At 45.7% G+C, this 23713-nt stretch overlaps 1 protein-coding gene across 1 annotated transcript in view; it reads right to left on the bottom strand.

Annotated features, from left to right (window-relative positions):
* The window catches only part of CDH23 (cadherin related 23), a 2828172-nt gene that overhangs the window by 404999 nt on the left and 2399460 nt on the right, over positions 1 to 23713 (bottom strand). Inside the window, exons 44-46 of the mRNA XM_086919477.1 lie at positions 10138 to 10240; positions 3681 to 3806; positions 2373 to 2576 (exon numbers count right to left, since the gene is read on the bottom strand). Coding sequence (XP_086775603.1) covers positions 2373 to 2576; positions 3681 to 3806; positions 10138 to 10240 — 433 coding nt within the window. The remainder of the gene's footprint in view (positions 1 to 2372; positions 2577 to 3680; positions 3807 to 10137; positions 10241 to 23713) is intronic.

The raw sequence follows: 23713 nt of genomic DNA, 5'->3' as shown, positions 1-23713 counted from the left end.
CTTCGATCTTTACACTCTGGCATCATCTGCTTTTATTTGCTCTCTGCTTCAGATGGCTTCTATTCTTGTAATTCAGATACCACATTAAGAAATGCATTTTAGTATAATTTTGATTTGATATGTCAAAGTTGTTAAAGTTCCCAAGGCCCCACTTCTAAAGTTAGTTGGATACTGATAACTTTATTATTTAATTGTAACAATTAAAATATATTAACGTAATTGATTTGCATAAGCCAATGGACACCTATTACTTTCTTCAACTTTTTTAACCTGAATTTATTACATTGTTCATTTCTTCTACTACCTCATGGTTTTAAAGTAACTTTTAGCTCCTATACTTTTAAGTCACATAAAAGTTTAGTCATTTATTTTATATTACATTTTAATGCATTAATTACTTATTTTTATAGTCAAAATCCAAATACTTAAGTTGACGTGATGGCAATCGAAGTACTAGCAGGTAAAGTAAGTGCATAAGTCGATGTAAGGCACCAGAAGTAGTGGTAAGTAGAACTAATGTATCAACTGCAAGTGGATGCACTACAGGTAGCAGAAATGAGTTCTGGAAATTAGATATTTTTCCAGAACGAGGTACTGTTCCTAGTAATTATTCCTCTATTTAAAAGAACACATTCTAATTAAAAACGTGTCACAAATGTAATGAGTGACAAGAACAAATGTTTTGTAAACAGTTTTTAACGGAAAGAAAATAGGAACAATGTGGCTAGATATGCTGATAAGCTGCAGACCAGGGAGCCTGGAAAAATGCACTGGCCCTTTAATGAAACACGTGCCATCAGAATTCCATCATGCCCTGTCCTTGGCAGTTTCTCCAGTTCTTTTTGTCTGCTCTTGAAAACAAGGTCCTGTCCTGGAGCTGTGACCTCGGCTACGGTTTGCTATTTCCTACTCAAATCTCGCCATTCCTTTGGACTTTAATCTCACTAGACATTCTTAATGGCTAGGAGTAATTTTTCGTTATTTTTTGACAGAAACCTTTTTTTATTTTGACTAAAGAAATTCTCTGTTTGTTAAGTGACGATCCTGTGGCAAAAAGAAAGCTGAAAGATCCTGACAAGAACTGCATTTTTTGCTCCCCTCTCTAACATCTATATGAAGAATGGGAGATTGTGTCAAGAACTCAAGGAGAACTCATGTCGGCTTGATTTGTGTTGATCTGGATAAGTCAAAGCGCCAGGATACCCTTTGGGTGACAGTTTTTGCGCTATACAAGTAGGCAATACATAAATACATACATACATTTCTCATTGCTTATGACTTATTGAGGGAAGAGGTGTGGCGCAGCAGCCTGGGCTACTGATTCCAGAACCCTGGGGCTCACGGTTCGATCGCCGGTGGCAGATCAGCTCAGCACCATGTGATCTGGGCAATAGTTTGCTTAATCTTCCTGACGGCACCCAGCGCTTTGACACCCTCGGTTAATTGTTCGCGCTTTACAAATACTGGATGTTCGCTTGAAGAAGAAACCTATTTCATCTCTCCTTGTTGCTGATTGTGTTCTATGTTTTTAATAGACCACTTCTGAGATCTGTGCTGTATAATATTTCTAACTCTTTTGCTAATGTGTGTTTCTGATGCCTGCTGTTTAGTCCTTCGTCAAACGGCAACTAAAAGGAACATATCTGTTACGGTATATTATGATATTCGGTCATAGTAAACAAACACAGAGGGATATTTACAAGTCCTCAGTGCTACTGGAGCGGCACTTTTTTGACGCTCCAGTGGCGTAGCGCCATTTTCCATATTTGCAAGGTGGCACTTAGCCATTAACGCCACCTTGTAAATATTCCCCTTTCCGCCACAGTCCTCTGTGTCAAAGGGGCGTGCAATGGGTGTTGCTGTGGGCATTCCACAACAACACCCATTGCTTTTTGACGCTGCCGCAGATTTATAAGGCTGAGGCAGCGCCAAAAACTAACACAATGGGATACCAGGCCTTAGAAAGGTGCAACGAGGAGAAATATATTCATTTCTCCTCGTTTTTTGCTCTTTCCATGTGTGCTGCATTCTGCAGAGCACATGGTGCAAATCCACAATTATTGAGTGTTTATGTGCAGGAAAGTGTGCCTTCCGGCACATTAACAATTGTCCATGCAGCACAGGCACCCTCGCAACACGTCAGCAGTGTGCCAGCACTGGCACTAGGCAGTTTTCTTTATGCCAGTACTAGGTAAAACACAGGGGTGCGCTGTATTCTTGTGAATATGGTGCACCCTTGCATTTTGAAAATGTCAGAGTGCGGCGATGCCAAATTTGGTGCAGGTCCGTGCTCCGACATTTTCTTGTGAATATGCCCCACAGTTCTTCACAGGATCTTCCTTTGACAGTTTTTCTACATGCACGAGCCTGACCTGGGGGGCTGTTTTCACGGAGACGAGCAGTAAATATAGATGTGTTAAAGGTCGGCCTGTTATCATTGGCATCCAGGATGGTAAGCGAGAGTCCCGCACTGCTGTTCAGCTTGCCGATGTCCTCAGCCAAAAGAGAGAGTGATAGGACTGGATTTAAGAAGGCTTCTCTGTCAATCACTCGGCCGGGCTTCACAGAAATGATACCTGAAGAAGTCGTGAAAAACAGATAAAATGCAAAGATTTAATAAATCAAGCACAAACAGCATGCTCTAAGAATTATTGAAGCTATACCACGTTTAATTTAATTAAAATAAAATGCATGCACAATATACTCTAGGAAATAGTCTTGGCCAATTCTGGCCATTCTACATGTTAGCTTTGTCATAACTATTAGCAGTGTGATTTTTAGCTATCTATTAGCTAGGGCCGTATGTTCCACAAGACCAAGACTCTAGCCCAGTGATACTCAAAGTACGGCCCGGGGGCCACATGCGGCCCTCCTAACCTTTACATGTGGCCCCTTGATCAACAGCAGAACTGGTCTCCTGTTAATTCGACTCAGCACTATCAGTAAAAAGATGTTAACTATACATGCAAGCCTTTATTTAAAGGTTAATTTAAGTTAAAGAAAGAAACTAACTAGGTTGTCCTGCACCACTTAACATTTGAAACACCTTCACTTTCAAAGCCATCTTTCACCAAAGGTGCCCCCCTCTCCTGCGGATCGCCACCCTGCTAGCATCGATGCGGCCCTCGGTCACACCACAGACCAAACTTTGTGGCCCTTGCGAAAACGTTTGTGAGTACCCATGCTCTAGCCTGACCCTCATCTTGGTAGGGCATTGCCGTTTCCCTTACAACACAGACAGTCCATATGCTGCCTGAGATGGCAATACAAGCAGGGTGGCATGGAACATTGGTACATGCTAGCACAAAAGCAACCCAGCCTGTTCTGTAGTATATGGAAGGGTGGCATGCTGCTCCTGGTCGTACAGTTTGCCCGTTGCAGAGATATATAATCATTCAGTACATTTTTGAAGAACAATGTTATTTTCTCAATTGCAATCTACAACAGGACTGGACATCAGGATTGCTGCCAGTGCTATGTGTCAAATCGCCCTATAGGTGGACTAGGAATGTTCTTGCTGAGGGAGTGCATAAAATAAAATAAATTTTCAGGTGTTTCTAAATTGTGTAGATGATAGCTTCGACGTATACATACAATTTGTATGGATTAAATCGATATCCTTGCTCTGCGTGTTATATAATGTACAACGTGCAGTGAAAAATAATCATAGTGAATCCCACCTGTGCTGTTATTGATGTTAAAGAGATCCCTCTGGTCTCCCAGGAGCCTGTACGTCACCACTGCATTGATGCCCAGGTCACTATCTAACGCCAAAATTGGACCATTCAATATAGTAACCGGGGTTCCTAAAGCAAAAAAAAATAAGAGTCAAAGCCATGCAAATGAATCTAGCCGAAATCTGTACCCGACTCCACCTCCCTTCCCCTAATACATCCCCGTGACAGTGGTGTTGTTGTGACTGACATTCTGACATAATGAATGAGGCACACAAGATGGACCCCATGAGGCATGGGTCATTGATGGCTGAGGCTGTTGCAGCCCTGGCAGACTGAATCAAGAAGCCCCGATTGGAACGCCTTAAAATCCTGCTTAAAACAAAATACAGTGGGGTCAGTTTCATTGAAAACAGAGATTAGCAGGCGAGATCTCATCCTTCTTCAAGCATGCCTTTAATGTTTGTACGCTGATAACTGTTCCAAGGCAGCATCAAATATATAGGTATTCTATGTTTCATGTGTGCTTGTGTGTCTACCAGGCGAGGAATGTGGGATGTATTATTTAACATTCCAATTTTAGGACATTCAAATTATACAAGTTTACAAGATCACTACAATGTTTATTTTCTTCTGATATGTTTTGATTCATGTTTCATCTGTTTAAATATTCAAAAATGTCGAATGCCACCATTGTTTAGGTGAATGGGATTTTTACGTGTGCCGCTTTCTTATTCTTAGTATCCATTGGTAGTAAATAAATGTAATGTATATAATTTTAAGTATGGGGGAAAAACTCTGTGGTCGTGTCTGCAAATATGTAACTATTTGTTCCTTTTACTGAAGTGCACAATCCGTTGATCAGCCAGAGAAGGAAGTGTTTATTTGGGTAAGTGGTGACAACTCATACTCGGGAGGTCAGTGAACATCTGTTTTCATATGTTTTAATTGCATGATTTCACTGGAGGTAGACTCTCAAACAGCAGTGTTTGCTCATTTCAAGGGAGAAACTTGTTCTTGAAGGCCAACTAACCAAGATCTGCTGGGATACGTTCTGGCCAGTTTATCTGTCTCAATAGGCAATTCTGAATGAAAAGTGGATGCAAACTAAATTGCAGCGTTTGTAAGGCACCTACACCTAGACACAAGATGTAACAGGGGCTGGAGACAGCTACCAATTTGATGATGCTGAAAGACAAGTCTGCCTGTTCTGGGAATCCTGGGTATGCTGAAGACTTTGTGACACTTTGCATGAAAGATACAATTCTTTACTCGCCCAGTGCTCTGTTTATGATTATTCCTGATCTCAATCTAGGAGAGCTAAACCCATGTCTGCAAAGCTGCAGGACCTAAATCCTGAAGGGAAACTACATTCAAGTCATGGAAGCACCACTCTACTCTTCCACCAGCAATCCATGGCTTCATATAAACCCTTGACCACATGAATTTGTTTAGCTGCAAATTGTCCGTACTTGGGAGGTATTTCTGATTGCTGCAAAGTAACATGAATACCCTGTAAGTGAAGTCCCTTCACATGTACACCATGGGGAAATCATTTTAAGACATTAATTGTAATGCACTGTTGTTGCATCTATATGGTGCTTAATATCCCTGATGATGAACCAACACTCTTTGCCGATAATTGCGCTTTGTTGGTGGGTTTGAATTCATTTTATAATGGTGCCATTTCTGTATGGCCAAGTGGGTTTTTGTATAAGATGTTTTTATGCCTGTATGACTTAACCACAGTAGATAGAGCAGGCAGAACTTGTGGGAAGTTCAGTGTGGAATATCTGATAAAAACAGAAGAACCTATGAATCGGGAAGAAGAGTCATGAAACCGCTTTAAGGAGACACTGAAGAGTTGAAGCATGAGTAAAAGTGGTTGATTTCTGAGGATATCATGAATCAAAGGACCAGGAAGAATTCGTCCAGAGAAGGAGGCGAGGGTGGCTCAAGAGATCTATGTACGATAGGTACGGAGCAGACTCCTATACTTTGCACTCCACTGCAGAAAAAACTCAAGACATTGAGATGTATTTAACCTAGAGGCACTGCCCCCACACTGGGAAGATGCCCAGGTTTCTTTGCCCTAGGTTCACAGGCTCATGTTTATCAAGGTTTTGCATCACCCTTGCGCTACGAAGGGGGTGCATGGGTGACGCAAAACCTAAATGAGATTTATCAAGCCATGCAAGGCCACGTTGAATAGCCCTGTATGGCTTGATAGATCTAAAGTAACGCAAGGCAGCGCAAATCGAGGTATTCTGCAGAAGGGAGGCGTTCTATGAGTAGAGCGTGAGTTTTCCCACGCATCCACAAGTAGATTATGACACATTCCCAAATTTACCAACACTGGTATACCTGGGTATGCGTCAGAATTGTACGCCTCCCCACCAGAAGCACAACGAGGAGAAATGTTTTTTATTTCTCCTCGTTGTTTCTCCTTCTAAGTGTGATGCATTCTACAAACACACATAGAAAACAGAAAATGCCTATAAGGATTGTTTTTGTGTATTAAAGTGCCCCTTCCTGTACAAAGATAATCCTGCCTGCAACACAACATGATGCAAAGGTGTTTGCATTGGGTATATGCAGCCAAAGGTACGCCAGTGCTAGAAAAGGACAGGAATGCAGCATACAGTGGTAAATAAGGGACATTCCTACCCTTTCCCTTTCCTGCAGCAAAGCACTCTGCATAGCAAAGCACCTGCTGTGTTGGGTGAATTTTTTATAAATATGAGCCACATTTTTTTAGGGCCTGATGGTCCTGGTACAAAATACATTTATATAATAATAAGCCCGGCTGTTTCTTCAGGGTGCAGCTGTAGTGGACACAGCAAGAAGTGGCATGACATTTTCCATACGAATATTCTTCTTACATACGCGATGCTACTTGCATTACGAACCAAAGAAGGGCCTGCACCGTTTTTGGTGCAGGCCCCACTAATATTTCTGACAAGCCACACTGAAAGACCTGGATTTACAGATAGGTATGTAGAGTGGAATAGTGAAAGATCATGCCAATACTTTGGGAGATAAGAACATTAGAACAGTTACCCACAGGAACTGTTGACACTGTTGCCGTGAATTGTAACGCGTGAGGGTATCCCCCACCACAAGAGAGACTCTTAGCTTGACATGGAGGACAACCTGAAACGTAGTAGGCTGCACTGCATCCGGTGTGACCAAGCCAGGCTGCCAAGTATCTTTGGCATGTATGAAGATGTCGATGGCAGCACTGAGTGCTGGTGGAGAATGGTCAAGATGCTGGTAACAGAGCACAGTGCTCAACACATACCCTTCCAAGGAGACTTGATTCACTAAGGTGAAAGGACACACTGAGGCCAGGTAGAAGAGTGATCAGAATTAGCAGTGAATTCTTAGAAGAGAATTCCCTGCTGGGCATCCTTTCTAGGCGAGACTGACTATCCTTACCAAGATAGGTGCAGGGTACAGCAAACAGAGCACACTAGCTCTGAATTGATGCCGAAAGGTTGTTGGTGTAGATGGGCATTGGAGAGTTCATATGATAGAGGTCAGAGCACTAGTTACTCAAGAGATTACAAGAAGCAATTGGAATCTGCACTAATAGTGTCCAGGGGCAGGAGACGTTTTTAATTGTTCTACATCAGCACTACGAAGTCTGTAAAGAGTCGTTGACCCCAGGACCCCAGGACCCCATTCCGTCGAACTATTCATTCAGATCAAGGATGAAGTTCTTCACTCCAAATGTAGAAAACTGATGAAATATTGGTTAAGTCAGTAGTTTCTTTACTTCTTTTTTTTCCCTTTCTGCTTCTACTAGGCTGATGCTCTTTTCGCTGTGACACCTGTGTCGTGCCAGGGCCAGGATGCCCACCGGGGTCGCTGTTTGCTCTTAACAAGTAATACTCATATCATTTTGTTCATTTAAAAAAATTGAAATCTCTGCCACTGCTCAGCGGATGCTTAGCAGACAATAAGACTGGCGAGAAGGGAAAATTGTATGAGTAGCCAATAACTGTGGAATGTTCAAGCTGCAACTGCGGCAGTGTCTATTTGCAGAGGAAACATTTCTTTTAGCCTGGAAGAGAAGTAACAAAAGGGGTGTGCATCAAAATCCATTAATACCTCAGTTGGCACGGCTGCTCAGGCCCTTACGCCACACACTTTCACCTCGTATAGTTGGGCAACCAGCAGTGCGTAATTTGAGCCGGTGGTTTACAGTGCTTGGCGCAGCACTTAATTGGTTTCGGTGTGGCACCAGCCATTAATTGGTTTCTGGTGCTCGGAACCAACAATTGTCATCCCCACACTTATGACACTCTGCCACATGGTGGTGCTGCTCATCTAATTTAGAGCTGAGCGGAACAACAGTTATTAATACAATGTACATTAAAAAAACACTAATACCTGCTGCTCCAGCCATTCTTTTAGCTTTGGGGACTTGGAATAATCTGAACTGTTACACACTTGCAGGTGAGAGAGATGGTCAGCAGTTGTTTTGCTACCGTCATTGGCAGGACTTTAAGTGGGATGAAAAAACGGGGGGAGTCTCTCAAAGGGGAGTGGCCAATGTAATTAAGGGCGTGTCTTAAAACACATAGGCTAAAAATATGTGCTTAGCATAGTGTGCCGCCCAACCTGTATTTTCCTGTTTCTGTCATTGCATCAATATATAATATACAACAAGTAACATCATACCTCCAGCAAGTCAGCACTATTGGCTTTGTCAATGGTGGTTAATTGCATAAGATAAATAAGCAGCAACTATGGCTTGTATATAATATTGAAAAAGCTTCCACTTAAAGGCATGGTGACACCACGACAATGTTGCTGCTCCTGAATTTAAAAAAGAGAAGGGAAATCCAGAGAGAAACTGACTCTCTATAAAGGATTTCCCTTCCCCTACAACGCTCACCTGGCATGACGTCATGCCGTAACTTCTCCACTAGTGAGAAGTGAGCAGTGTGAGCTCGTGATGTGCCTGCTGTCACTGCAGTCTGGGACAAACGGACTGCCTGTGCCAGGGCACAAAACAGACAGAGCCCGTCAGAGACCAGTTTCGAAGCCCCCTTTAAAAAAACTGCTGGTGATGAGCACCGGTGAGACCTGGCCTACTTAAAGACCTGGCCATTGATAGCGATGACCGGGCAATGGGTGGTGCAAGCTGCAGTGGCTTCATAGTCAGGAACCTAACACTTAAGCATTATCAACTGGGGACAGACAGGGACAATTATTTTCTGTAATTGAAACTAACTATTTTATATTTGTAGATCTCCAGGTTGCTGTTGAAAAAAGACAACAATATTTTCCTAACAGGTAACATATCCGGTTCCCGTAAAGACATCTTCTTCTTCAAAAGACATCTATTTTAAAGCCTGAGACATGAAGACAGTACTTCTTCTGAGTGTTGTATGTGCGATAGTAAAGTTACATATCCCTGCCTGAAACTGACTGCACCCTTTGACTTGGACACTGCCATTCAACTGACCTCCCCAAAATGAAAGAGTTTTTCTGATTGATTATAAATTAGCTAATTACATCCTTAAACTGGTCTATGTTCAGGAAAACATATATAGATACATGTTGACAATCACAATTCTGCGGATATATCCCTATGCATAGTATTACAAAAGGTCATATATGGGATAACTCCTGGAAAAATGAAAACGGCCCTAAAGTGTCAAAAGGAAATGGTAATGCAAGGATATGTGTAATTAAAGGATGACAGAGTAGCTGATTTCCTCATTGCCTTCCAAATTAATAGCTTGCTCTGAATAAAGATGGAAATGCCTTCTGTATGTAAGGGCGGTAAATACGAGGTGTCACTATTACTCAATATACCTGCCTTGGAAGGATGAAAGGCTGAAAAAACCTTGCTGAAATCATGATCACCAGAACAACACATTTGTCTGCAGCAATCATTCAGCTCGCTGAGCCATCCTACTGATAGACGAGGCTTTCTAACTACTAGCTATTTTTTGCATTTATTTAAATTCATGGTTATATGACATAGTGGAATCGAAGTAGAGAGGGAAATCGTCCCTAGATGCCTGGGCGTGACTATTTTAAGATTCTCACTAAAGTAATGCTGCTCAGGAGTACAATTTTATGCAATCACACGCTGTGAAGATTGATCTGAGAAAGACAGATGTAAAGACTTTCAACATGGGCTTGAAGTTGGCCAACTATGATATACAGTTCGACTTCAAGAGTGGTAATGTGCTGCTTAAAACATAGCTGTCAGTGGGCTCCATATCACACGGTTGGCTTTCAGCAGGTCATCGTTCTTCAGCAGAGAATGTTTGTAGGCCCAAACTTAACATGATAAGTCAGAAGCTCCTGCTTATTGAGATTGTCTGAAAAACGTATGACTGGTTGAAAGTCACTTTCAAGATATTGGTCACGCTAATAGCTAAATTAAGATGTCCAGTGATGCGGTAGCAAGGTGCAGACCACTCTTAGGAGACAGGCCTACCTGCTGGAGCGTTTTCCATGACTTCCGCCTGATACGAGCCCTGAGTAAACAACGGACGGTTGTCGTTTTCATCTGCTATGGAAATAACCAGCAATTCAAAGTCCTGAATGAGAGACAAGGATACAAAAAAGAGCGACACATGAAGATGAATCAAATGGCACCCAATTAGGTTCCCAATGCATTAAAAGTGATGCTCTCAGTAGTCTATAGACCGGAATTATTAGAATATCTCAACTCAGTAAGGTCACATCCTCTCACAAATGTGAAAATAGGACGAATAGAAGTGTTTACAACAATATTAAGTCTATTTTGGATGAAAAAGTGTAATCGTTAGAGTTAGAAAACCGAATGATGCCGTGAATAACCTCATGAGAATCAGCAGTAAAGGCCAGAGACTGTAGCACCTGTCAATCATATTTCATTCTGTGATATCAAGATTAAAAACAAGACTCCCAGCATCCTCACACGGGTTAATAAAAAATATCCAGAAACGGGGTAGGGGGGCACAGGAGGCTGAATGGAGCATTAACAACAAGCATTTACAATGCAATGGTCTCGGCATCATTAAAGGTGAGGCAATTGGCATTGCTCATGACATTTCTTTTTTTTATTTAAATCATAAATAGATGGCATTGTCATTTACATTGCCAATACACACCACTCTGCACTCAACAGCACACACCACTCTGCACCTGCACTCACTGCTCTGCACACTCACTCTGCACTCACTACTCTGCATTCCGCACTCACTACTCACTGCTCTGCACTCACTGCTCTGCACTCACTACTCACTGCTCTGCACTCACTACTCACTACTCTGCACTCACTACTCACTACTCTGCACTCACTACTCACTGCTCTGCACTCACTACTCACTACTCTGCACTCACTACTCACTACTCTGCACTCACTACTCACTACTCTGCACTCACTACTCACTACTCTGCACTCACTACTCTGCACTCACTACTCACTACTCTGCACTCACTACTCTGCACTCACTACTCTGCACTCACTACTCTGCACTCACTACTCTGCACTCACTACTCTGCACTCACTACTCTGCACTCACTACTCTGCAATCTGCACTCACTACTCTGCAATCTGCACTCACTACTCTGCAATCTGCACTCACTACTCTGCACTCACTACTCTGCAATCTGCACTCACTACTCTGCACTCACTACTCTGCAATCTGCACTCACTACTCTGCAATCTGCACTCACTACTCTGCACTCACTACTCACTACTCTGCACTCACTACTCACTACTCTGCACTCACTACTCACTACTCTGCACTCACTACTCTGCACTCACTACTCTGCACTCACTACTCTGCACTCACTACTCTGCACTCACTACTCTGCACTCACTACTCACTACTCTGCACTCACCACTCACTACTCTGCACTCACCACTCACTACTCTGCACTCACCACTCACTACTCTGCACTCACTACTCTGCACTCACCACTCACTACTCTGCACTCACTACTCTGCACTCACTACTCTGCACTCACTACTCTGCACTCACTACTCTGCACTCACTACTCTGCACTCACTACTCTGCACTCACTACTCTGCACTCACTACTCACTACTCTGCACTCACTACTCACTACTCTGCACTCACTACTCACTACTCTGCACTCACTACTCTGCACTCACTACTCACTACTCTGCACTCACTACTCACTACTCTGTACTCACTACTCACTACTCTGAACTCACTACTCTGAACTCACTACTCTGAACTCACTACTCTGCACTCACTACTCTGCACTCACTACTCTGCACTCACTACTCTGCACTCACTACTCTGCACTCACTACTCTGCACTCACTACTCTGCACTCACTACTCACTACTCTGCACTCACTACTCTGCACTCACTACTCACTACTCTGCACTCACTACTCTGCACTCACTACTCTGCACTCACTACTCTGCACTCACTACTCTGCACTCACTACTCTGCACTCACTACTCTGCACTCACTACTCTGCACTCACTACTCACTACTCTGCACTCACTACTCACTACTCTGCACTCACTACTCACTACTCTGCACTCACTACTCTGCACTCACTACTCTGCACTCACTACTCTGCACTCACTACTCTGCACTCACTACTCTCCACTCACTACTCTGCACTCACTACTCACTACTCTGCACTCACTACTCACTACTCTGCACTCACTACTCACTACTCTGCACTCACTACTCACTACTCTGCACTCACTACTCACTACTCTGCACTCACTACTCTGCACTCACTACTCACTACTCTGCACTCACTACTCTGCACTCACTACTCACTACTCTGCACTCACTACTCTGCACTCACTACTCTGCACTCACTACTCTGCACTCACTACTCTGCACTCACTACTCTGCACTCACTACTCTGCACTCACTACTCACTACTCACTACTCACTACTCTGCACTCACTACTCACTACTCTGCACTCACTACTCACTACTCTGCACTCACTACTCACTACTCTGCACTCACTACTCTGCACTCACTACTCTGCAATCTGCACTCACTACTCTGCAATCTGCACTCACTACTCTGCACTCACTACTCTGCACTCACTACTCTGCACTCACTACTCTGCACTCACTACTCTGCACTCACTACTCTGCACTCACTACTCTGCACTCACTACTCAGTACTCTGCACTCACTACTCTGCACTCACTACTCTGCACTCACTACTCTGCACTCACTACTCTGCACTCACTACTCACTACTCTGCACTCACTACTCACTACTCTGCACTCACTACTCACTACTCTGCACTCACTACTCACTACTCTGCACTCACTACTCACTACTCTGCACTCACTACTCTGCACTCACTACTCTGCACTCACTACTCTGCACTCACTACTCTGCACTCACTACTCTGCACTCACTACTCTGCACTCACTACTCTGCAATCTGCACTCACTACTCTGCAATCTGCACTCACTACTCTGCAATCTGCACTCACTACTCTGCAATCTGCACTCACTACTCTGCACTCACTACTCACTACTCTGCACTCACTACTCTGCACTCACTACTCACTACTCTGCACTCACTACTCACTACTCTGCACTCACTACTCACTACTCTGCACTCACTACTCACTACTCTGCACTCACTACTCTGCACTCACTACTCTGCAATCTGCACTCACTACTCTGCAATCTGCACTCACTACTCTGCACTCACTACTCTGCACTCACTACTCTGCACTCACTACTCTGCACTCACTACTCTGCACTCACTACTCTGCACTCACTACTCACTACTCTGCACTCACTACTCTGCACTCACTACTCTGCACTCACTACTCTGCACTCACTACTCACTACTCTGCACTCACTACTCACTACTCTGCACTCGCTACTCACTACTCTGCACTCACTACTCACTACTCACTACTCTGCACTCACTACTCTGCACTCACTACTCTGCACTCACTACTCTGCACTCACTACTCTGCACTCACTACTCTGCAATCTGCACTCACTACTCTGCAATCTGCACTCACTACTCTGCAATCTGCACTCACTACTCTGCAATCTGCACTCACTACTCTGCACTCACTACTCACTACTCTGCACTCACTACTCACTACTCTGCACTCACTACTCACTACTCTGCACTCACTACTCACTACTCTGCACTCACTACTCTGCACTCACTACTCTGCACTCACTACTCTGCACTCACTACTCTGCACTCACTACTCTGCAATCTGCACTCACTACTCTGCACTCACTACTCACTACTCTGCACTCACTACTCTGCACTCACTACTCACTACTCTGCACTCACTACTCACTACTCTGCACTCACTACTCACTACTCTGCACTCACTACTCACTACTCTGCACTCACTACTCTGCACTCACTACTCTGCACTCACTACTCTGCACTCACTACTCTGCACTCACTACTCTGCACCCACTACTCTGCACCCACTACTCTGCACTCACTACTCTGCACCCACTACTCTGCACTCACTACTCTGCACTCACTACTCACTACTCTGCACTCACTACTCACTACTCTGCACTCACTACTCACTACTCTGCACTCACTACTCTGCACTCACTACTCTGCACTCACTACTCTGCACTCACTACTCTGCACTCACTACTCACTACTCTGCACTCACTACTCACTACTCTGCACTCACTACTCACTACTCTGCACTCACTACTCTGCACTCACTACTCACTACTCTGCACTCACTACTCACTACTCTGCACTCACTACTCACTACTCTGAACTCACTACTCTGCACTCACTACTCTGCACTCACTACTCTGCACTCACTACTCTGCACTCACTACTCTGCACTCACTACTCTGCACTCACTACTCACTACTCTGCACTCACTACTCACTACTCTGCACTCACTACTCACTACTCTGCACTCACTACTCACTACTCTGCACTCACTACTCTGCACTCACTACTCTGCACTCACTACTCACTACTCTGCACTCACTACTCTGCACTCACTACTCACTACTCTGCACTCACTACTCTGCACTCACTACTCTGCACTCACTACTCTGCACTCACTACTCTGCACTCACTACTCTGCACTCACTACTCACTACTCACTACTCACTACTCACTACTCTGCACTCACTACTCTGCACTCACTACTCTGCACTCACTACTCTGCACTCACTACTCACTACTCTGCACTCACTACTCTGCACTCACCACTCACTACTCTGCACTCACTACTCTGCACTCACTACTCTGCACTCACTACTCTGCACTCACTACTCTGCACTCACTACTCTGCACTCACTACTCTGCACTCACTACTCACTACTCTGCACTCACTACTCACTACTCTGCACTCACTACTCACTACTCTGCACTCACTACTCACTACTCTGCACTCACTACTCTGCACTCACTACTCTGCACTCACTACTCTGCACTCACTACTCTGCACTCACTACTCACTACTCACTACTCTGCACTCACTACTCACTACTCACTACTCTGCACTCACTACTCACTACTCTGCACTCACTACTCTGCACTCACTACTCACTACTCTGCACTCACTACTCACTACTCTGCACTCACTACTCACTACTCTGCACTCACTACTCACTACTCTGCACTCACTACTCACTACTCTGCACTCACTACTCTGCACTCACTACTCTGCACTCACTACTCTGCACTCACTACTCTGCACTCACTACTCTGCACTCACTACTCTGCACTCACTACTCTGCACTCACTACTCTGCAATCTGCACTCACTACTCTGCAATCTGCACTCACTACTCTGCACTCACTACTCTGCACTCACTACTCACTACTCTGCACTCACTACTCTGATCTCACTACTCACTACTCTGAACTCACTACTCACTACTCTGAACTCACTACTCACTACTCTGAACTCACTACTCACTACTCTGCACTCACTACTCTGCAATCTGCACTCACTACTCTGCACTCACTACTCACTACTCTGCACTCACTACTCACTACTCTGCACTCACTACTCTGAACTCACTACTCTGCACTCACTGCACCCACTACTCTGCACTCACTACTCTGCACTCACTACTCTGCACTCACTACTCACTACTCACTACTCACTACTCACTACTCTGCAATCTGCACCCACTACTCTGCACTCACTACTCTGCACTCACTACTCACTACTCTGCACTCACTACTCACTACTCTGCACTCACTACTCTGCACTCACTACTCTGCACTCACTACTCTGCACTCACTACTCTGCACTCACTACTCTGCACTCACTACTCTGCACTCACTACTCTGCACTCTGCACTCACTACTCTGCACTCACTACTCACTACTCTGCACTCACTACTCACTACTCTGCACTCACTACTCACTACTCTGCACTCACTACTCACTACTCTGCACTCACTACTCTGCACTCAATACTCTGCACTCAATACTCTGCACTCACTACTCTGCACTCACTACTCTGCACTCACTACTCTGCACTCACTACTCTGCACTCACTACTCTGCACTCACTACTCTGCAATGTGCACTCACTACTCACTACTCTGCAACCACTACTCACTACTCTGCACTCACTACTCTGCACTCACTACTCTGCACTCACTACTCTGCACTCACTACTCTGCACTCACTACTCTGCAATGTGCACTCACTACTCTGCAACCACTACTCACTACTCACTACTCTGCACTCACTACTCACTACTCACTACTCTGCACTCACTACTCTGCACTCACTACTCTGCAATCTGCACTCACTACTCTGCACTCACTACTCACTACTCTGCACTCACTACTCTGCACTCACTACTCACTACTCTGCACTCACTACTCACTACTCTGCACTCACTACTCACTACTCTGCACTCACTACTCACTACTCTGCACTCACTACTCTGCACTCACTACTCTGCAATCTGCACTCACTACTCTGCAATCTGCACTCACTACTCTGCACTCACTACTCTGCACTCACTACTCTGCACTCACTACTCTGCACTCACTACTCTGCACTCACTACTCTGCACTCACTACTCACTACTCTGCACTCACTACTCTGCACTCACTACTCTGCACTCACTACTCACTACTCTGCACTCACTACTCACTACTCTGCACTCACTACTCACTACTCTGCACTCACTACTCTGCACTCACTACTCTGCACTCACTACTCTGCACTCACTACTCTGCACTCACTACTCTGCACTCACTACTCTGCAATCTGCACTCACTACTCTGCAATCTGCACTCACTACTCTGCAATCTGCACTCACTACTCTGCAATCTGCACTCACTACTCTGCACTCACTACTCACTACTCTGCACTCACTACTCACTACTCTGCACTCACTACTCACTACTCTGCACTCACTACTCACTACTCTGCACTCACTACTCTGCACTCACTACTCTGCACTCACTACTCTGCACTCACTACTCTGCACTCACTACTCTGCAATCTGCACTCACTACTCTGCACTCACTACTCACTACTCTGCACTCACTACTCTGCACTCACTACTCACTACTCTGCACTCACTACTCACTACTCTGCACTCACTACTCACTACTCTGCACTCACTACTCACTACTCTGCACTCACTACTCTGCACTCACTACTCTGCACTCACTACTCTGCACTCACTACTCTGCACTCACTACTCTGCACCCACTACTCTGCACCCACTACTCTGCACTCACTACTCTGCACCCACTACTCTGCACTCACTACTCACTACTCTGCACTCACTACTCACTACTCTGCACTCACTACTCACTACTCTGCACTCACTACTCTGCACTCACTACTCTGCACTCACTACTCACTACTCTGCACTCACTACTCACTACTCTGCACTCACTACTCACTACTCTGCACTCACTACTCTGCACTCACTACTCACTACTCTGCACTCACTACTCACTACTCTGCACTCACTACTCACTACTCTGAACTCACTACTCTGCCAAAGGTAGTGCGGAAAGGGTCTAATGACGTCTGTCACTAGTACATCATCGATGTAAAATTTAAGGCATCTTTTAATGTCCAGGGAAGGTAGGCGTTGCTCTGCCGGAGATTGAGGATTGGCAAAGAAAGTTTTCAAGAAAACAGGTTCATTAATGTGAAAATCAGTGGGCACCTTAGGCATAAATGCTGGGATGGTGCGAAGCACTACACAGTCTGATTTGAATTGGAGGAAAGGAGGCTTAATGGTGAAAGTGTGAATATCACTCACTCATTGTGAGGAGGTTAGAGCAAGGAGAAGGGCCACCTTCCAGGTCAGAAACGTTAAATCCGCTTTGTGGATAGGCTCGAATGGTGCCTTCATTAATTGTGCCAATACAACATTGAGATGCCAGGTAGGAGAAGGACGCCGAATGGGCGGGAACTTCCTGAATAGTCCTTTGAAAAATTGGCGAATGAGTCTGGAAGAGCAGAGCGAGGAGGAGCCATCTTGACGGAAACGAGAAATTGCCGCCACGAAAACTCTCAAAGTGGAATGGGAAAGTCCTGATTCAGCCAGTTGTAAAAAGAACGGTAGCAGCTGAGCCGCTGAGCCGGAGTGGAATGAACGGGATGGATGTTGGCAGCTGCGCACCAGTGACAGAATGTCTTCCACTTTAGCTTGTAAGTCTTAATTGTAGACGGAGCTCTCGCATGAGCAAGAATATCCCTGCATTCTGGCGAAATAATTAAATGGGCAAATTCAAGGTGCTCAGGTCCTGGCCGATAATTTCAGAGAGGAGGGGTTCAGATGACAAATCTGACCCTTGTCCATCATAAGGAGATTCGCTGGAGGATGAAGGAGGATGGGCTCGCACTGGGATAGGAGAAGCAGCTCCGAGAACCACGCTTGTCGAGGCCATCTGGAAGCGATCAGGAGAATGTGGCAAGGCTGTCTCTGCATTTTCCACAACACGGGAGGCATCAGCGGAATCGGAGGAATGGCGTAGGCAAATAGATTGCACCAGTTCATCAAAAGGGCATTCCGGCAAGATCCGTGGTGGGGATGCCAACTTGCGTAAGATGGGCATTTCCGGTTCTCCGGGGTTGCAAAGAGATCCAAGGACGGACGACCCCACAGTAGAAAGACTGAGTCAAGCGTTGGTTGATGTAACTCCCACTTGTGGGTCGAAGACGTGAACCTGCTGAGGGAATCCGCTAGGATGTTGGAGATGCCTGGTAGGATGAACTGCAGTCAGGGTAATTTGGTGACGGAGTGCCCAATCCCAGATCTACTGAGCCAGCCGAGACAGGAGAGGAGATTTGGTTCCGCCCTGCTTGTTGACATAGTGCATACTGGTTGTATTGTCCGTTTGGATAAGCACTGATTCTCTCTGGATCAGACGATGGAATGATTTGAATGCCAGAAAGATGGCCATGAATTCCAGCCTGTTGATCTGCCAAGAGCACTGAGGCAGAGTCCACTTGCCCTTTATAGACAGCCCTTGAAGGTGTGTGCCCCATCCGTCCAAGGAGGCGTCCATGGTCAGAATGAGTTCTGGAGCGGTGGTGAGGAAAGAAGTCCCTGCTGCAATGTTGGACGGTTGCACCCACCACTTGAGAGCCACCTTCATGTGAGCGGTTACACTGATCAGGTTGTTGAAAGAGCCGGTGACCTGACGCCACTGTCTGTCCAATTCCTCTTGGACGGGGCGAGCCTTAGCCTGCAATTTGGGATCAGAGAGATGCATGATGACGCCATCTCCAGAAATGACTTCAAGATCCGGACTGAAACGGACTGTTTTGCACAAATAAGAGCCACCAGGCGGAGAATCTTCAGCTGACGGTTGTGAGACATGAATGCCTTGGCTAGTGACTTAACCAGAGTGGCTCCTAGAAAGTTTCTGCAGGGAGCTGGGTCGACCTGAGACTTCTCGGCATTGATGGAAAGACAGAGGGAGCGAAATACGTCCTGACAGAGTTGAGTGTCCTGAGACAGCTAGCTGCGAGATTAAGATTTGATGAGGCAATCGTCCAGGTATGGAAAAATTTGGACGCCCTGCAGACGCAGGTAAGCCACCACTGGAGCTAAAAATGTTATCAAGACACGAGGGGCGGAGCGTTGGCCGAAAGGCAACACCCTAAACTGAAAGTCTCTCCGTCCCACCCGGAAGCGCAAGTACTTCCAATGTCGTGGAAGAATTGGCACATGAAAATAGGCGTCCTGGAGTGTCAGTGTCCTTTTTGATCGTCTGCAGTGCCTCGTCGACGTGCGCACCAAAGAGTGACTCACCGTCATACGGCATATCCAGGATTTTCGCCTGCACCTCCTGGCGAAAAGAGGTGGAAGGAGCCAACCCTGACATTGCAAAACAGCTGCCCCTGCGAGCTGACGGAAGCCAGTGCAAGAGATGTCTACAGAGCAGTCAATGATCTCTTCCGACGCTCTCTCTCCCTCTTGAAGAATCTTTAAAGATTCCACTATGGAGGTCTCCAGGATGAGGGCCACAAGGGCAGACATGTCAGACCACATCTGACAGTCGTAGCGTCCCAATATGGGTAAAGAATTTGCCGCCCTCGCCGTAGTAGAGGCCATCGTAGAAAATTTTCACCCAATGGCGTCAAGGCGACAAACTTCCAGATCAGGAAGAGCCGTAATGGGAGAAGTTGGGTTTCTGGAGCGGCGCTGAGCAGCCTGGGTGACCACAGAATCAGGTTTAGGCTGCGCAATCAGGCACTTTGGGGAACCATGGGGCGCCTTGTACTTTTTCTCTAAGCGAGGCAGTTGCGCCGGGATGGAAATTGGCGTTTGCATCATATTTTACCCCCGCATTCCAGATGAAGTCGATGATGGGGACCGTATGGACCTGCTTAAACGGTTGACTTTTTAAATCATATAGAAAACAGTCCTCATCTCTTTGGACCCTATGCAGCTTAAAGCGTTGAGTCGCTCTATCCATAAGCTGGTGGAAGCATGCAATGTCCACCGGAGGGGAATCCCCTGACATCACAGGAGGCGGGGACAGCGTCTGGATCTGGTAATCATCCCACTCGGCCATATTACCATTGTCATCGTCATCATCCTGAACCTCACCATCCTCTCGCTCTGAGGGGACATCATCATCCTCATCGGCATACACTGTAGTGTGTATCTGAACAGAAGTTTGAACTTGAGGAGATGGCATTGCTGGTTGTGGCAGCGGAGCAGCATCAGGAGCCGTAGCAGATGCAGGTGCTGTAGGCACCGGTGAACCCTGGTGAGATGGTCGGAAATGCCTGTTGTAATCTTCCAACATGTGCTGGAGATTGGAGATGAGAGACAGAGGCAGTGTCGCTGTAGGAACTTGAACAGAACGTAATTCTTCCTGAAAATATGGATCCTCATGGTCCTCACCATAGTCCTGGAATTTAATAACCAATTCAGAAGACTTTGTGCCGCTCAAAAGTGATGATCCACATCTTCCTCAGAACCAGAGTCCTGTTCAGAACCTGTGGCAAACAAGGGTGATGGAGGCTGCATGTCACTTGGAATGGATAGCTGGTCCACAGGCACCTGGCGACGCTGGTGCAAAGGGTCAACGGTGGAAGAACCAGACCCGGATGAAGGAAGCAGAACCAGTGGCAAAGAAGCAAAGGAAGATGAAATCGTCGTCGACGAAGTCGTCGTCGAAGTAGACGATGACGACGGCATAGGCGTCGACGGAGCCGCCGTCGATGGAGCCGTCAACGACGGCCCCGTCGTTGACGGAGCCGCCGTCGACGAAGTCGTCGTCGATGAAGCTGCCGTCAACGGAGCACCCGTCGACGGAGTGGACGACGAGGAGGCACTCTTAACAACTCTCATCGACGAAGATCTTGCTGACGACGAGAGAGTCTTCTTCGACGACGAGCCGTTAGGTATTGTCGAAGAGACAGTCTTATAGCTGAGGCATACCTTTGTCGACATGGACGACGTCGACACAGCCGTCGTCGACGTGCCAGAAGCAGAAGTCGTCGTCACTGTTGTCGTCGACGAGCCGGAGACGGCAGATTTCGACGTCGGGACGATCGTCGACGCTCCCGTCGACGATTTCACATGAATTTTGGCACAAAAATGATGGGAAGAAGCCGTAGAGTCAGATCTCGTGGGCGTAGGCGTAGCAGGAGGAGGTAAAGACACCGCAGGAGCCACTAAGAGTGAAAGTTTCTTCTTCTTCAAGAAGGGAGAAGGCAAATCCTGCACACTGCTACGTTTTGAGGTGGCTTTAGAAGTTCCTGACATCAGGCTTTCTGCGTCAGAAAGAGCTGAATCTTTGTCTTTTAGTCATTGTAACCATGGGAGGAGACGACCTTCTCTATCTTTAACACCTTCGCTGCGGCGGCTATTCCGCTGCAGGGGTAAGGGGGGGGTGGGCGCGCGGCGTGCACATGCTGGTGACGGAACCGCTCCGTCACCAGCCGCGGTTGAGCTGTGCTCATGACGGAGCGGTTCTGTCATGGCCCCGCCCGCTCAATGGAACGCCCAGCGCAGGCGCGGCGATCGGGCCATGACGGAACCGCTCCGTCATCAGCACAGCGCCACCGCGGCTGATGGCGGAGCAGTTCCGTCAACAGCACGGAAAGAGTTAAGGGTCTTAGTGGAGAAGGTCCTGCAGATCTTACATTTGCCTACCTCATGGTCGGGATAAAGACAGTAGATACACTTTTTGTGGGGAACTTCAGAGTATAGCCGCAACTTCCCATAAGAAGAACAAGTTCTTAATAAACATTTCTTACTTGAAGACATAGTAGAAGTCACTTGAAAAGCAGAAGAAGTAGAAAAAACTGAGCAGAGCTCAGGAAGACTGCCTTCACACGACATGCAGTAGAAAATCTGAGGGACTAAGCTCTGAGGAGAAGGTTCTGGAGGGGTGCTTGCGCCTGATTGGCTGTAGTTTAACTAACATAATGACAAGGATATGTTACAAGTGTTTTTTCTCTCTGCCATGTATCCCTATGTGGGAATTATGACTTGGTATTTGCAACTATTTCTAGTGTGTATTTTATGTGTTATGTTTTTACATACATTTGTTATTAGTATTTTATTGCTATTTTATTTACCGTGGGACGCCCACTTCGACGACGGGGAATATTCAAGCATGTGAATCTATGAAAGACACCCTAATGCTGGAGAAAAACATGCAGTATATATCAAGACAGAACAAGCACTGACTTTGTGAGTGAATACACCCAAAGGGGGATTTGTGTCAGAATATCGAGAACAGAAATATTGTGACCTAAATATTGAGAACCAAAATATTCTGAATGTAAGTATATTTAGATAAGCGTTGGTTTACTATTCCTAACTCCACACCCATGTACCATAAAGATATACATATTGTCAAGATGCACATATATGATGTTAGGCACAGTAAACTTATACTATTCCATATACACAACCTTCACAATATCTTGGTACTAGATAATTTCGCCCAGATATTTTTGAATGATATTTTGTATATGTCATCTAGGTAGTATATACTAGTGGGTGAATATCAATGGCGTGGAACATTCTTTGAGCTGTGAATTCCTGTACTGTGTGCCATCTTGCACAAAGTGTGAAGCTGATTTGCTGCCTACACTTTTACACAAGTAATTGGAATGTGAGTGCGGCCTTGTGATTATTATTCACCACAACAGATGGACATACAGTCTAGTTGCCATGGTTACTTCCGATTTTACAAATATTTCTTGGAAATACAATCCTGGATATGAGTTCATGGGTATTCCTAGTGTCACCTCCACATTTTCCAACAGGGACACAAACATCACACACCCTGACATTTCGTAGGTATCTTTCTGACAATAAAGAGATTCTTTCTCTCTCCCCTAAACAGATAGTACACATGGTATTTAGTTTTCTTTTGACAATTCTGTCTCTGACTGCTCTCAGAGTGAGAAAAGGAGAGAGAGAGAGTTAATTCGAAGAGTGTGAAAAGTTAATGACCGACCAAGCTTAATAATCTCTATACAAAGCACTGATAAATGCAAATGTCTGTTCTAAATGTAAATGGTGGAAAGTTATCAAGGGAGGCGAGTCAGGCCACTCATTCCAGCCTACCAAACTCGCAAG

Source organism: Lissotriton vulgaris, chromosome 5, assembly GCF_964263255.1.
Source record: "Lissotriton vulgaris chromosome 5, aLisVul1.2, whole genome shotgun sequence".
NCBI lineage: Eukaryota > Metazoa > Chordata > Amphibia > Caudata > Salamandridae > Lissotriton > Lissotriton vulgaris.
Note: the sequence above shows the minus strand (reverse complement) of the source record. Positions and strands in the feature narration are given on the sequence as shown.